The 16,598-nt window shown below is 49.1% G+C and overlaps 1 protein-coding gene across 7 annotated transcripts in view; it reads left to right on the forward strand.

The window, feature by feature from the left end:
- The window catches only part of Creb3l2 (cAMP responsive element binding protein 3 like 2), a 111,014-nt gene that overhangs the window by 81,236 nt on the left and 13,180 nt on the right, over positions 1 to 16,598 (forward strand). For all 7 annotated transcript variants that reach the window (XM_005082405.4, XM_040728547.1, XM_021234286.2 and 4 more), the window contains exons 4-8: positions 599 to 686; positions 4,076 to 4,260; positions 7,157 to 7,303; positions 8,223 to 8,281; positions 9,428 to 9,496. In XM_005082405.4, the coding sequence (XP_005082462.2) occupies positions 599 to 686; positions 4,076 to 4,260; positions 7,157 to 7,303; positions 8,223 to 8,281; positions 9,428 to 9,496 (548 nt within the window). The remainder of the gene's footprint in view (positions 1 to 598; positions 687 to 4,075; positions 4,261 to 7,156; positions 7,304 to 8,222; positions 8,282 to 9,427; positions 9,497 to 16,598) is intronic.

Raw genomic sequence — 16,598 nt, forward strand, 5'->3', positions numbered from 1 at the left:
TTTTTCTTCAGTTGATTTATATGCATGTGTGTGCTACATGTGTACATGAAATCAGTGAGTCCACAAGGGGGCATTGGATCCCCTGGAACTGGAGTTACAGGTGGTTGTGAGCCACTCTGTGGGTTCTGGGAACTGAACCCAGGTCTGTAAGAGCAGTGAGTGCTCTTAACTGCTGAGTCACCTGCTCAAGCCTTAGTTGGCTTTGAAGTATGTATGTAACTAACAGTTCAGGGTCCTGTCCTCGTGCTCCCTCCCTCCTTCCCCTGGTGGGTATTTTATAGTTAGATATTGTCATCAGTCGTCAAAGCGTGGGGGGGATAGGACAAAATGGAAGCCTGTGACTCTTAATTTTTACCAGAATATTTTACCATAAATGCCTTTATCATAACACTACTGCCACCACAACCAATAATGATGATGATGATGATGATAGTAATAATAATATGAGCCTTGTCAGGTCCCAGGTTTGGCTGTGATACAGTAAGATGTAGCCCATGCTTTACTGTGCTGGCCCCATAGTAAGGCACAGTTGGCGAATAGCCTGCTCCGTAAAGGCAGTTACTGAGTTAAAAACACATGTTTGAAATTCCTTTTCCAGGTGGATTCGTCATGCCAGACAATAATTCCTAAGATTAAGTTGGAGCCTCATGAGGTGGATCAGTTCTTAAACTTCTCTCCTAAAGAAGGTATGCTCCTCGCCCCTTCCTCCCTCCCTCCTCCCTCACCCTAGGTGCTCATTCTAAAGGAAAGGGAGCACAGGACAGACAGTACAGGATTACAGAGGTAGCTGGCCGTACGGAATTATCCTCCTGTTCTCGAGAATCTTGATTGCAGTGCTGGCGTTGGTGGCACGCCTTTAATCCCAGCACTCTGGAGGCAGAGGCAGGCGGATCTCTGTGAGTTTGAGACCAAGCCGAGCGAGTTCCAGGGCAGCCTCCAAAACAATACAGAGAAACCCTGTCTTGAAAAAAACCAAAAAAAAAAAAACCCAGAAAACAAAAAAAACTTGATTGCAGGGGCTGGAGACATGGCTCAGAGGTTAAGAGCACTGACTGCTCTTCCAGAGATCCTGAGTTCAATTCCCAGTAACCACATGGTGGCTCACAACCATCTACAATTCAATCTGGTGCCCTCTTCTGGCAGGCAGAACACTGTATATGTGATAAAGCAATCAAATGAACCTTTTAAAAAAAGAATCTTGATTACAAAGATATAGTTTGAAAACTAAACATTTCTATAGAAAAATTATTTCTCTTTATGTCCTTCATTTTCAGCTAAGCATCAGTGTGATTTGATGCTTTACTGGGGGGGGGGTTTAGACCCTTTATCAACTGCTGTGACATGGCTGACAAGACCCACTGTCCCTGCTCCCTCTTAGTGTGAGCCTGCTAGCACCACCATGGGTACCCAGCAGTCCACGGTGGCACTAGCTCAACTAAAACTTGAGTGTTAACCCCTCTGTAAATGAAGTCATAATGCATCTGCACAGTCAGGGTGTGGTTTTAGCTGTCCTGTTTGGGGGACAGTTGTGATGAACATCTTTCCTGCTTGGTAATGTCCATGGTCCTGATGGTATACCTCTTGGGCTTCTTGACTTTAGAATCCAGTCATGCCTGGGAATTGTTTACTTTTTGTTAATTCTCTACATCTTTTTTTTTCTTCCTGACTTCCCCTTTGTGTTCTCATATGAGGTCAAGTTGGGATCCTGAAGGCAGACCCTCAGCCTCAGGGGGCACAGGAAACTCTCAGTACCTCATTTATACAGAACATGGAGCCCATGGCTTGTTAAAATTCTTTGTCTTGTTGTCTGCAGCTTCCTTTTATTTACGCGTTCAACATATGTTGAGATGTTCATTTCGTTGCATGGTCAACAAAGGAGTCAGCATACACAGTTACAAAGAAGGTGTGTGCATGTGTGTGTGTGTGTGAGAGAGAGAGAGAGTGTGTGTGTGTGTGTGTGTGTGCGTGTGTGCTGCAGCCTGCAAAGGAGCACACTTTGTACATGAACATTGTATACAAAGTACCTTATTTCCTCTAGGACTGGACCTAGGGCTGGATCTGAGACCACTGAATCAGGGTTGGCCATGACTGCCCTTACTATCTGTAAAGAAGTGAAAAGTTAAATGACCCATCTGCTTCTGTATTGAGCCTTTGTTTCTTGGCATTGAGCAGCACACATTCATGCCTTTGAGTCTTGGAGTCTGCTCTCAAGCATTTCTTTCATCTTTATGGCTGCTTACAATCACCAAATGTATCTTTTCTTTTTACTGTGTCACAGCCGGAACAATAGATCCCCATAGTGGAGGAGGAATGGCAGTCCTTCCTCGTTATCCTGGATAAAGACAGATAAAGAAATTGAATATCCTGGCGTACAGCAGGCTTTCTAGGCAGAGTAGCTTGCTGTCCCCAACTCCTTTGGCAGCCGAGGAGCAGCATTTCAAATGATGTCTAGAAACCTGATCCTGGGGCACCTGCGTGCAGATGGGCAGGCTTTTCCTGTGCGCCTGCTGCCCTCTTTTTTGGACTAACCCCAAAGGAGTAAAAGCGTAGCCTGTGTCAGGCCGGGGGTGGGGGGCAGGAGAACTCATGGTGCCCTCGGAGATTCAACTGCAATCTCTGGTAGATTAATCTGATTCACAGTGTCATATATTCCTGGCATGGGGAAACCTTGGCTAATACCTATGGCATGCCTACTTTTTAGCCAGGCATGTAATATGTGAAAGGGGCATACTCAGCCTACCCCTGAGCTACTCAGGTTTGTACAGAATGCAAGTGCCCTGTGGATACAGAGATCCTGCATGAAGCTGGGCCCCCAGGAGGGATTGGGGGCAAGGGGGCCCTCAAATGTAATCTCTCTGAGCAACAGTGGCTGGCAGAACAGAAAAATCCTGTTCAGGGAAGAGAGGGAGGGAGCCTCCAGGTGATAGTCTCCATTCAGAAGCTCATTCCAGCTGCCCTGGGGGTGCTGGCCTGACCCCTGTGGGGTGCTCTCAGCCCTGGTAATGTGCCACCCCGCCCCTGAAGAAAGGCTTTCAGGGAGAAGGCACCACATTTCTTTTTCTTGTGACTACTTACCTGTCAGTTTAATGTTGGATGTAGGGTTTCTGAATAAAGAATGCCTGGCCTCCTGCCCGCAGGCCCCACCAGGCACATTCCTTTAGAAACAAAGTAGCTTTTCTCCAAGGATTCCACAAGCTCTCGGGTCGGCAGTTTCCTAAAAGATTGTTTTAAAAAAGCTGTGTACTCCTGACACCATTTAGGCATCAACCTGTGTAAAGTATCTGAAAAAAGACGGCGGGGGCTGGGCGTGTAGCTCAGTTGATGGAGGGCTTGCAAAGCGTGCAAGAAGCCTCTGATTCCACCCCAGGACCAGATAAATCCAGGCTTGGTGGAGCACACTTTCAATCCCAACATTCCAGAGGTGGGGAGGCAGGAGGGTCACAAGTTTAAGGTCATCTTCAGCATCCAGAATTCATGGCCAGGTGCGGGTACGTGAGTACCTGTCTCAAAAATACAACTGTAAGCCAGGCGGTGGTGGCACACGCTTTTAATCCCAGCACTCAGGAGGCAGAGGCAGGTGGATCTTTGTGAGCTCGAGGCCGGGCTGGACCGACAGCCTCCAAAATAATAGAGAAACCTTGTCTCATAAAACCAAAAAAAAAAAAAAAAAAAAAAAAAACTAAAAAAATACAACTGTAAAGGGCCACAGTGAAACGTCTTGTCCATGCCATGTCAGGGGCACCCACCCTCCCAGGCCACCCCTGGAGTCATCCTGTGGTTAGTGTCTCATGCACATGCCCGCCCGGGGTAGCTCTGTGTCTGTGCTGGGACTAGGAAGTGTGAGTCCATACTCACTTTGTCTTCTCATGTAAAAGAGGCAACAGGGTACACAATTCTGTGCCTGGCTCCCCTCTTCTCGCTGCATCATGTAAAGAACTCTCCAGGTCAGCCTAGAGAGAGTCACCACTTTGCGCGCCCACCCCAGGCTCCCAGCGTGGAGACAGACGCGTGTGTTCCACTGAGTCTCTTGTTACTCTTCTGATCGATGGGATACATATGTTCTCTTCACCCTCAGCCTCCGTGGATCAACTGCACTTACCACCAACACCACCCAGTAGCCACAGCAGTGACTCCGAGGGCAGCCTGAGCCCTAACCCACGCCTGCATCCCTTCAGCCTGTCCCAGGCCCACAGCCCTGCCAGAGCCGTGTCCCGGGGCCCCTCTGCCTTGTCCGCGTCTCCCCTCCTCACAGCTCCACATGTAAGTATCTGACTGGCCCTTCCGGACAGAGCCAGGAATCCTCTCAGTAGGATTTTTCATTCTTGCAATGAAATTTTTGTTTAATGATCGGAAGTCTTTGTCTATGCTGTGTTGCCGTAGCAAATTCTGAGTAAGCTAGGGAAGATTTCGTTTGTTTGTTTTGGTATATAGTCCTGGAGGTGGTGGATTCTGAGAGCATGGCGCCTATATCTCCTTAGCTTCTGGAGAGGATGCTCCATGTGTAGCAGGGAAACAGAAGGAAGAATCAGGGAGCAGGGAGGACACTTGTGCCCAGGAGACAGGGACCTGTGTAGCGGCACACCGCCATGGGAGCTAACCCAGTCCTGTGAGACCCAGCCCACTCCAGCAAAAAGGCATTGATGTGCATTCTTCACATCCACTCTTCTCAATGGCACCACACTGGAGGACAAGCCTCCAGATGGGGACAGACTCGTTCAAGGTGCAGAGTGGAGTAGTAAGAACTCTAAAGAACATGTTTGTAAAGACTTGCCCACAAATCGCAGTAATTCTACGTTTCATATGCACAGGCCCAGTTCTTCCCGATCCATTTATTCCCCAGGGCTAGCAGACTGAGACATACCGTGCCTGTCCTTTTCCCCTCAAAGTTCCGCCGTAAACACTTGCCATTAATGTAGGTGACGCTTACTTAGTCTGCACTGGGGAATGCCTTTCATCTCTTAGATAAGCTGCCTGGGGAGAAATTTGAAAAGAAAGTCTCTCTGAGATTAAGTTCTTTGATGTCAAAAGCTCAAAAAACGTAGTTTAATCTTTGTGTGTGTTGGGGGTCTGGGGACAGCCTGGTACAAAAATCACAGGTCATCATTCATCCCACACACATAAAAGGAGGGATAGAGAATTCATATTTTATTGTTCGGAAGAGGGAATCTGATTTCTATGAGGTCTTAAAAACCACAGTCAGATTTTTAAAATTATACTATATGAAGAACAAATTTTAAAGATAATATTTTATTCTTTGAAAATGTTCATACATGCATGCAAATATAAATGAAATATTTTGAGAAAGTATGGGAACCATCTATCAGCATAATTTTGAAAGTTCTGAGATGCATTTGTCCCCATAAATTTTAGATCTTAGCAGGTCACCAGCACTGAGAACAAAGGAATTCATGTCCCCTTCTTTGCCTCTTCTACTTGAACATGGCTTTGGATTGCTGGAACTACTCTCATCCTCTGTGTCTGCATCTCCTTCCAAGATTTACCCATTTTGCACACTTTTGGGGGGGAAGCCCCCCACCCCCATACTCTTGCTAGCGCCAGGCAGTGTTTACTGCTAGGTGCCCCGTAGAGCCCTACAATGTCTGCTGTATTGAACAGCTCACCCTTTGCTGCCTGGCCCCATGAGCCCACCTGCTCTGGGCAGAGGCCTCTCCTGTTACTTTTCTGAGTGGAGCACGGCCTTTTGCTCGGGACGCGCCTCCCCCCGATCCTGAGAAGGCATCCCTTCTTCAGAGAGCAGCCTGCTCGTCTCATCGCCTCTCAGCCTGCTCTCGTCTTGTAAAGTCACAGGGCTTCTCTTTCTCCAGCCAGCATCACAGCTCAGCACTCAACTGCTCTGAGATTTCACGGGTGCCACTTCAGACTTAAGTCTTGATCCTAAGCCACTTCAGAGACTGGGTTTGGTTTCAGTCCCCCGTGGCAGGGAGCATGGAGATTAAGCACCAGTGAGTCAGCCTGAGTGACTAATAGAGATGCATCATTGTGTCCCGGGCTAAATGGAGGAGCCGCGGTTCTCGTCTTCATTGCTGATAGGGTAGCGTAGGACTCCGGAAGCCTGAACTTCCTTGGAAGGTGCCTGCTGGTGTATCTCTGGGACTTCAGGGCCTTCCTCAGCTGTAAGGAGGGGAACAGCAAACTGTGGTGTGGAAGAAGGAGCTGGTTATAAAATTAGCCCTTGTAGGAGAACAATAAAGTCTTTGTTTTTTATTGTTTTTTATTTAAGTTAGAAACAAGCTTGTTCCACATGTCAACCCCAGCTTCCTCTCCCTCCCCTCCTCCCCCACCCTCCCCACCAGTCCCCCCAATACAATTGTTTTTGTTGTTGTTGTTTTGTTTTTTGCTTTTGTTTTTGTTTTTTCGAGACAGAGTTTCTCTGTATTGTTTGGAGGCTGTCCTGGAACTCACTCTGTAAACCAGTCTGGCCTGGAACTCAGAGATCTGCCTGCCTCTGCCTCCTGAGTGCTGGGATTAAAGGCGTGCGCCACTAATGCCCAGCTACCCCCAAGACAATTCTTGAATGAAGCTGAACTCCAAGGGTATATTCCATCATCCCTAAGTATCCAGAGATATGAAGTGTGAACTCTATACTGTTACTTTGCATGTATTTCTTGGGAAACGGTGGATGGAGGCCTCTTTAGGCTTCCCTTTGAAGGTGACTGAGCAGATCTGAGGTCTTGCTCTGCAAGCACAAGGGCTTGGGTTTGAATCACAAGCATCCTCATAGAAAAGCCAGGCATGGATGCCTGGGTCTGTGACAACAGCCTTGGGGGTTGGGACGGTTAGATCCCAAGAGCTCACTGGCCAGCCAACCTGGGTGAAAACGTCAAACTTCTGGTTCAGGGAGAAGCCCTGTCTCACTACAGTTTAGAAGATGCCCTATGTCCTGTTCTGGCCTCCATATGCACACTGATACTCAACATGCATGCACCACACTTACATATAAAGCACATACTACACGTGCCTCACACGCATAAGTAAACAAATAAGTCACCCACACAGGCACACCTTTTCTCTCTTGTCTCTTACTTGAAAGCACCCACTGCGCGCAAGCCGTTGCGACGGGTCCTCCGTACTCTATGTTGAGGTCTTTTTTTTCAGCCACTCCTCTCTGACCCTTCTGCGTTCCCTTTCTGCACAGAAGCTGCAGGGGTCTGGCCCCCTGGTCCTGACGGAGGAAGAGAAGAGGACCCTGGTCGCTGAGGGCTACCCTATTCCCACCAAACTGCCCCTGACAAAATCCGAGGAGAAGGCCCTCAAGAAAATCCGGAGAAAAATCAAGAATAAGGTGAGCGGTTCCTCTCTAGGCATTTCCGTGACACACAGGGAAGAACTGAACCCCTCACTGCCCTCCCCCACCCGCTCCACCCCAAAGTCCACAGTGGGACTGCCTGTCTCCAGGCCAGGAGCACAGACACCACCTCTGCCCAGCCTCTCCAGCTCTTCCCGCCCACCATGGGTGTCAACTCTCACGCCAGTGTGTATGCTCCTTGTTGTGTGTATGCTTCCTGTTCAGAAGCAGGAAGAAGAAGGTACAAGAATCCCCTTTTATGTTTAAAAACAAAACAAACAAACAACAACAACAAGAAAACCAAAAACCCAGCCTTCCGATTTTTTATGATGCATATGATATTTTCTCCTCTTTGCCCTGTATGTCATTTATAGACCACTGTGACTCTATGCTAGGGAACTTAAAGGTTTGTTTTTCTTGATAGTGGCCTGTGATAAAAAACCAACTTCAGTAGCCACCTGGCCTCTGTCTGGGCTTGCCTGTTGCCTCCAGGGCTGAAGGAGCCTGGTGAAGCCCAGGCCTGGGACCCAGGCAGAGAGAGCAGGAGAGGCAGGCAGAGAGGGAACCCCAGTACCTTCAATGGAGCCAGCAGACAGTTTACACACATCCAAGCCCAGCTGGCGGATTTTATATAGAACTGAGCCAGCTGAGGTCCAGAGAGCTGACATCATCTTTCTGAGCTATTTCAATGATCAGTCTGTGACCCAGGGGTTTGCTGGCGGGTTGGGAAGATCTGCTTGGGTCAGAGACGGGGTGGGTGGTGAAGAGATTGAGAGTCCACAGTTTAAACAAAGGGGAGCAGGACACCGGAGTGAGGCCAGCTTGGCGGATCTTTGTGCGGTTGGCCTCCCTGTGTTCCATCCACTCCTGTCTTACGTACAAAACTGGAAATGTACCCCGTCTCTTTATTTCACAGATTTCTGCCCAAGAAAGCAGGAGGAAGAAGAAGGAATACATGGACAGCCTGGAGAAAAAGTAAGCCCGCTCACTGCCCGGTTGTGTGTTTTTCACATATTAGTCACCAAGCACGGTGAGGCGCCCAATTTGGCTTCCATGATCCCCCCAGTGCATCAACAGTGTTGGCCTGCCCCCTGGTGGTCATATGAGGAACTGCTTCTAACCGTGCTTTTGGACCATGGTCTGGAGTGCTGGCTTCTACGCTCCTTGAGCAAGTTTTAGATATAGACATTCCTGAAACTCCCAGAGGTGCCCAGCTTTCGCCTGCTGGGAAAGTGTTGTTTACCAAGGTCCTCTTGGCTTCAATGACACAATTCAGACTCTCGTGTTTCCTGTATTCTGTAATGCGAGCTGCGGGTGGACACTTTATATATATACATAAAGGCACCTTTGTTCTTTTGAAAGCCCTGGAGTGCCCTAAGAGCTCCAGGAGAAGTGTGAATCGAGTGCTGTCTCCACTGACCTAGGAAGCATCTCTTCCTCTGACAAGTTGGCATGACTTTGAGATAGGAAGGAGGTCCCAGGAGACCCATAACCGAGTCTTTCTTTCTCACTTGTGCACGTGAGAGCAGGCACTGGCCGGCTTCTAACTGGTTCTAGAAGTTTCTGCGGGAAATAGTGTGTCCGTGGCCTGATGTAGGTGTTGCAGATGCAGCAGCAAGCACTCTTCTTCTGTTTTTGTTTTTTTTTTTCGTGTCCTAAAGGCATCCACGGCCGAGCTTATTTCTATGTATCTCTCTCCCCGGCCTCTCTGGGCATGTGGGCTCCTTACTTCACTGTCCTGGGTTCTGGTCCCGCCTGCCTTTCACACAGGCTCTAAGCTTTGTAGCCGACCTGGTGAGGAGTGCTGCGGCTCTCCATCCTGCAGTGTAGTATGGGTGAGAGCGACCGATGGGAATGTGTGAGGAGCCAGACTGAGTTGCCTGATGGGGGACTGTATGTGCCCAGCCTGTGCTCCTTCCTGAGGAGAGCTCCCCTCTCCCCCCCTCCACCCCCCACCCCTACCCCCCGCCTGCCAGCCATGCTGTTCCTTTAGACTCTCTCTCTGTCCTCCACTGACCACCCCTGCTTCTTTCTCCGCGATGCCACTCACCTCAGCCTTAGCTCCTGGCTGGGCAGTTGCCCTGTGGAGAGTGACTGCGAGCCTTCGCCCTCTCTCCTCAGAGTGGAGTCCTGTTCATCTGAGAACCTGGAGCTTCGGAAGAAGGTGGAGGTCCTGGAGAACACCAACAGGTGAGTGTGGCCACAGGAAGGTGGGGAGGGGCCAGAGCAGGGGGGGACGGGGTCCCCTGAAAATGGGGGTGGCCTGGATACCCATGCAGCTGGGCAGCGCCTGCTGGCTCTGCTTCGAGGGCTCCCCACCTGCACACAGGCGTGTGTCCAAACGCGCGTGCGCACACAGCACGTGCGTGCTCTCTGCTTTTGAATGCTTGGCAGGGAGGACGATTAAAGGGGAGTGGGCTGAGGGTGTGGCTCAGTCCTAGAATGCTTACCTGACACCCACAGAGCCCCAGGTTCAGTCCTGAGTACCACAAAGCACAAATAAACACAGGAGGGGTAAAGGGGGGCTTGGAGCAGAAGGAAGTCCCTAAGTCCGATCCTCCTGGAAATGACACTCAGTTTTAGAGCTGGACAAGGAGGCGTGGGGAGTTAACGTCAGCTAATTATAGCAATAATCATGTTTATTAGTTTAAAAAGAGACTCTTGGCTTTGTAAGCCCTTTTTTAAAAAAAAGGAATGGCTTACATTTCAGTCGCATTTTGAGACATTGGCCGTGGCTCTGAGTTGCTTAATTCTTTTGACATCGCCTGTGCTGTTATTGTTTTTGGCACATTGCAACTATTGACTCAGTCACCCTTGTGGGGTGGTATGAGATTATCCCCATCATACAAATGAGGTCTGGGACTCGGGAAGGTTGGCGAATTGCTGGGCACCACTTAACAATTTAATCCTGTGAATTTCAACATGGAAAGATCCTATTGGGTTTAACTCTAGCTCACACGCAAGGGATTAGGATGGGGTAAGTCATGTCATGTTTGATTCAGAGCGTGTGTCCCTGGACACCAATGGTGCTTATCTGTGTTCTGAAAATGTCATTTGTTGGTCAAAGAGCCCTGTTATCCTTAGTGATAATTATAGGTTCTATAAACAAAACAAAAACTCTCTGGGAGCTAATATATATATATATATATATATGTATGTATGTATATATATGAATTAGTCAATATGGAGTTCAGCATTAATGCCTAATAACAAAATGTCAAAGGCCAAGACTCAGTCTCTTCAGCAGTGACCTTGTGGTTTCAACAGCCACTTTGCATTTGAAGTCCAAGCCCTGTATCTGTCTATATGGGTTTTTGCTGCAGCAGTAGGCTGAGAAATCGAGCTGTTCTCCGTGGGGGTCCACAGATCCCCTCTTGGTTATCTGGCACTCACAGAGAGGGTCTTCTGTGTCTTCAGGCTGCCTGAGGCAGGATGGTCCCCTCCTCTCCCTCGCAGGGACATTACCCCCATGCTGACGGAACTTCCTCCCACTGTAGGACTCAGTTCCTACTGGGGCTCATCTGTGCTCCCCATCTTCTGAGTCACCTCCCTCTGGCCACTTTTCTTCCCCGCGGAGGAAGTGACTTCCAGGCCCTTCTGGTCCCCTAGATCCTGCACCTCAACCGTTTCTTTAGGGCTCGGTCTCCTGCCCATCACCTGCTGCTGTGGATGCTCCGTGCTTCTGAGTATGAGCTTGGGGAAGGACCAGGAGGAAACCCTTCAACATAATTGTTGCAGTCTGTGTCCTGGGGCCTGTCTGTCAGGACTCAGCTGTTAGGCCTCCCCTTGGCCACTTGGGTGCAGCAAAGCCTCAGCAGGGAAGAAGGAGCCTGTTGCGGGACCACAAGCCACCTGGCCTGAGGAGGGCTGTCCTCCCCCTCTCCATCTGGCTACACTTTGTTTTGTTCACTTGTTCCTTGATTACCGTGAACGTTTAAACAATCCTCCATGCTTTCCTCCGCCCAAGTGCTAGGATTACAGGTGTATACCCCCCCCCCCACATCCAGGCTTGAACATTTTTGCCTGTTTGTTTGTTTGTTTGTTTGTTTATTGGCTTAGATCACGCATCCACACCTCCAAAGGTTCAGTTGGTGTAGGCATTCATTGTGTGTCTTCTTATCTTTAACATGCAGATTCTCTTCCGAGTCCACATTTACTTGGTACAGAGCCCAGCCAGTCATCCACGGCCTCTGCAAGTCGGGCGTGCCTGTGGCGCCCCTTAAACCGTCCTTTGCTTTGTTTTTGAGTTTAGGTATAGATTCCTCCTAGGGTCCTCTCGTCCTCCTCATGGGGTTTGTAAACACTCAATTTTTGGTTATCCGCAGTTTCTGGTTATTACCTAGACAGGTTAATATGTAAGGGATTTAGAAACAGCTTTGTAGACTCCAACCATTTCTCCTTTAGTTGGTAGCAGGGTATTTTTATTTAATAGTGTTGTGGGAGATCTGTGCATGTGTATGCATGTGGCTGGGGAGGGAGTGGAGGCCAGCAGTTGAAATCCATGTCCTTGCCTATTGCTCTCCAACTGCTTTTGGAGACGGGATCTCTTAGTGAACCTGGAGCTTGCCATTTCTATAGACTGGATAGCCAGAGAGTCCTCAGAATTTGCCCCCTAACTTCCCAAACCCCAGTGCTGGGATAACTAGAGCATGCTACCACACCTGTCTTTTAAAGGAGTTCTAGCCATCCAAATTCTTCATGCTTGCACAGTGAGCGCTTTGCCCATTGGGCTAGAGTGCTCCCTGGGGCCCACTGGCCAGTCAGCCCAGCCTAATTGGTGTACAGCAAGGTGAACACCTCCTGAGGATGACACCTCTGCCCTGCCGCACACATAAGCACGTGTGCGTGAGCGTGCACACACACATAAATTCAATATATGCTTATATAGAATACATACTTAAATCTCAAAATTCTTTGATTTGGATCTGTCATTATTTAGAATAATTGGTATATAAGTGTTTGTCTCGTGCATATTTCTTTATTAGAATTTTTTCATTGAATAAAATATACTGAACTCATTGTCCATGGCTATATTTCAACTGAATCATCATCTGAAATGGTCTCATAACTCTGCCACAGGACATTGGTGTTTGGCCCCTCCCTGAAAGTGGCTAACAATTAGAGTAGCCAGGACTAGTATATAGGCACTGGCCACAGCAGAGAATGGGTTTAGCTTCTTTTGCTGTATCTTTAGCTTTACCTGGGTGTAACTGACAGAGACACTGTACATTTTTGAGTGTCATCATTTCATACATGTGTACATTGTAAAATGTAAAAAAGTAGATTATACCCTTACACAACCACACACACACACACACACACACACACGCAACCACACACACGTGGTTATCTCTCTGTCATGCAAATACTTTAGGTCAAAATAAGAATTGGCAGGTGTCTTACTGCCATGTCATTAATTGCAGTGGCCTACTGTACATCAGTTCACAGAAGCTTTTCACTCAAAGCCTTTAACGAACCTCTCCCTACTTCCCCAGCTCCCTAGTCCTCTGAACCAATTTCACCTTCTTGTTTCTGATGGACTTTTAATAAATCATTCTGCATACAAGCAGTGCCATAGTACTTTTCTGTTTCTGTCTAGGTTCTTTCTACAGCAGGGGCCTCTCTGATTTGCTAGCCCCACACTTTGCTAGACACTTGGTAGCCAAGAGCCTCCGTGTGGCTCCCCCCCCCCCCGCGCCCCCCTCCCCCACCCCCCCCCAGACCCTGTCTGCTCTCTTCCACATCTCCTGGTTCAGACTTAACTTCCAGTGCACAACCTTTAAGTGTTGGTTATGACTAGAACTTGATTCCTTATAATATTCCTACAGATAATTTTACCCAGGAGTTCTCCGGTCACCATATCAAGTACCCATGCTTCATGTATTATGACTTAAAAGGCAGACTCACACAAGAGCTGTCCATGCTGAAGCACCATCCCAGATCTTCTCTGCCCTCCTTCTCCTGTTTCTTGCGAGGCCCTCCCCTTGCTCGGAAGACCGCAGTAACCAAAAGGACTGTGGTGTAAACACCGATAACCCTGTGCCCTAACACCAGCTGCAGAGAAGCAGGTGGCGGGGGAGGCTTCTGGACTCCTAGTCACATCACATGGTGTTTGAGCTGAGCACAGACCGGGACTGAACGGACACACAGCTGTGTTTGTGCTACCGTTGACCCTTCTCCTGTCGCTGACCTTGGGAGGCAGCTGGACAGAGGTAGAGACAGATGACAGATGCTGATGGGAACCCGATTGCAGGAAGTGGGTGGGAGGCATAGAGTGCCACCATTTCGAATGGCATGACGCGCTGAGTGACTATTTCATCACTCGAGGGAAATAACGCCTCTCATAGCTAAGATATCCAGGTAAAGGATACTGTCGGGGTTCTGAGCCAGCCAATCTGGACTCTGCACTGAATTCATCAAAAAGACTCCTGGCACATTGGTTTCCAGGGAAATGACACCTTTTTCTGAGCTCAAGACACTGGATGGGGGCCAACCAGAAGTGTGTGTGTGTGTGTGTGTGTGTGTGTGTGTGTGTGTGTGTGTGTGTGTGGGTATCCCTGTTTCCTCTGTCTTCAGAGTTGACATATGGTGCGAGCACACCTTCATGCCGCCTTTCCTAAGATGGTCTGCTAATTGCATGCCATCAAGGAAGCAGAGAGGAAAGAGAGATGGTGTCCCAGGGGACCCTTCCTCCTAAGCTCAATCAGCAAGTACATTCGCACTTAGCGGTGCCGGTGGTGGGTGGTGCCGGTCGGGGCTGCTGGACACTCCTCTGCTTCTCTGAGCTTACCACTGGCCTCTCAGGATGCAAATTCGAGCTCTCAGGAAGGCTCCACCCTTTCTTACATCCTGTTCTTCAGCCCTAGGGTCACTTCCCCTCAGTGATACAGGGATCCCACCCAGCCCATCACAGGAAGGTGTTTGTGGCCCGGCTGGTGCCACTCACCTCTTGTTTTGTTACGCCTCTAAAAGGATGTGGGCTCCAGTCCCTCTCCTCCCGCCTTGATTTCTAGACTCTTAGGAACCTGGTCTTACAATGCACTTTAGAGAGAGCTTGTTGTTTCCCTGCTAGTCACTGTCAGGCCCAGTGAGGTTGTAGTCATTAAAATAGTGGAAAGCAGGAAGGGAGCTGGGATCCAGCCACTCGACTGCTCCGGTGCTGCCTGGGACAAACCTGGCCAAGAGAGCCTGTGCCTTGGAGGACCCTGGTTTTCCTCTTCCCCAGAGCCACACCTCCTCCATGGGATGGATAGTCAGCAAGACCACAAAAGGAGGCGTCTCCCCAGAACATGCACTCTCTGCTGGTACCCAGGAGCCTGGAATTCTCTGTCCAGATGTTCTTAGCCTGTTTCCAGGGTCTATGTGGACTCCTTACCCCAAGTCTGTTCTCTGAAGTGTGAACTAGGGGACCTGTGGACCCCTGAGACCCGTGGGGTACCAGAGGTAGTTCTCTGTGAAGTTTGTACGTATGATTGGAGCTGAGACAGGTGTAGGGAGTCAGGAAGATGTGTGGGTGTGTGCGTGCACGCGTGTGTGGGTGCGTGTGTGCACATGTGTGCGTGTGTGTGTGTGTCTGTGGGGGGGTCAGGGGAAGAATGCTCTTTCCCAGTGTCAGGCCTAGGTTCATTTGATGACCTTTACTATAGAAGATCTGAGATTCCGCAGTCCGAGACTCGGGCTTCGTTGAGCTCAGTGTAGCGCACAGTGTGACCGCTGACTCTTTTGCGTTAGTTTTCTCTGCTACCACATTCCAGAGAAGGTTCAGGTGGGCATTGCCCTCCCAGTGGCTAGGGCTGAGGAGGTCGTGGAAACTTCCTGCTTCTTTAGCAAGCTGTAAATAAGCCCGCTTTTCTGCCCAGCGGTAGATATTACTTCAGCCCTCTAGGCTTCCGGCTTCGTGAATCAGCCCTGGGAACGGCCCATGGGAAAGGGCAGTTAGGCCTCCAGTCCTGGCTTGGCCAGAGAACAGCCCCTGCTGCATTCCTGAAGTGGTCAAAAAAACATCTGACAGAAACTTTGCTGAAGGAGGGTTTGTTCTGGCTCCTGGTCTGAGGCAACCGTCTGACATGAAGGAGAAGACACGGCAGGAGGGTGAGGCAGCTGGCCACACTGCCTGCTGGCCCTCAGCTGCTTCCTCCTTAACCCCTTTCTGTTCAGTCTTGGACTGCGGCTCGTGGGCCGGCACCACCCACATTCAAGGCGGATCTTCTCACCTTAGTTGAACCTTTCTGGAAAGACTTCCCAACACTCCTAGAGGTGTGTCTCCTAAGCACACCTTCTAAATCTAGTCAAGGTGACACTGAGGGTCGGCCATTAAACTTCCGATGTCTCTTCAGGATACCAGAGAGTAGTCTCCCTTGCTGGGCTGTGGGGTAGAGCCGGGGAAGGGAAGCAGGCTCAGCCTGGGTCCAGGTTCAGGATGCTGTAGTTAAGGCAAAGTCAAACATAGTATAGAGAAAACTGAAGCGGCCTTGTTGATAGTGCCTTATAGACAGTCAACCCAGCTTAGAGTGGTGTGAGCCTTCAGACATACTCCTGTATGTAGGCCCCTTTCCTGAGACCACAGGAGTTGGGGTGTGTATTTGATCAGCAGTGAAAAATCACCCAGTTTTACTCTTTGATCTTTCTATTACCGGATCCTCTCTTAAGTCTACTTTTCTTGGCCTTTAAACCCTGTGTAAGAATTCCTATCACAGATTCTTCCCAGTTAAGTCTGCTGGGCTTTGCCTGCATCCTGGCTCTCCTGGGGTATCTGGTGAGTCTGCAAAGCTGTGCACTGTCTTTGTGTATTCCTCCCTACACACTATTGTGTCTTCTGAGTGTGAGTTCGCCTCCTCATCTCCTTTGGACGGGTTACTGGCAGAACCCACCCTCTGCCACATACAGAGGAGTCATGGAGGACAGAGAAACTACCCATATTACGTTTCTCTAGATTTTCATCCTGGTTTACTTCACTTTTCATTTCTCCAGTCTCTACATCCTCTGTTGTATGAGCTGTGTTTTCTTTTCATATGGAAATACCTCAAACTTCAAAGAGGTGTTGCCAGCTCTACCATGGAGCTCCCAGAGAGATCAGAAAAACATTTTAATGTGCCTTAGTAGTGAATTTAGAAATCTCACAGACTGGGTAAATACTCTAAAATTCTCTTTTGTGTGTTCCTAGGGCAGTAGGTAACACAGTCATTCAGAAATACTTTCTGGTTCTTTTAAAATGAATTTCCTGTAATATAGAAATCCCTCAGAAAGAAGGCTGCAGAGATGACTCCAGTTAAGAACAATGGCTGCTCTTCCA

The sequence above is a fragment of the Mesocricetus auratus genome, unplaced genomic scaffold (assembly GCF_017639785.1).
Source record: "Mesocricetus auratus isolate SY011 unplaced genomic scaffold, BCM_Maur_2.0 Super-Scaffold_100019, whole genome shotgun sequence".
NCBI classification, from domain to species: Eukaryota; Metazoa; Chordata; class Mammalia; order Rodentia; family Cricetidae; genus Mesocricetus; species Mesocricetus auratus.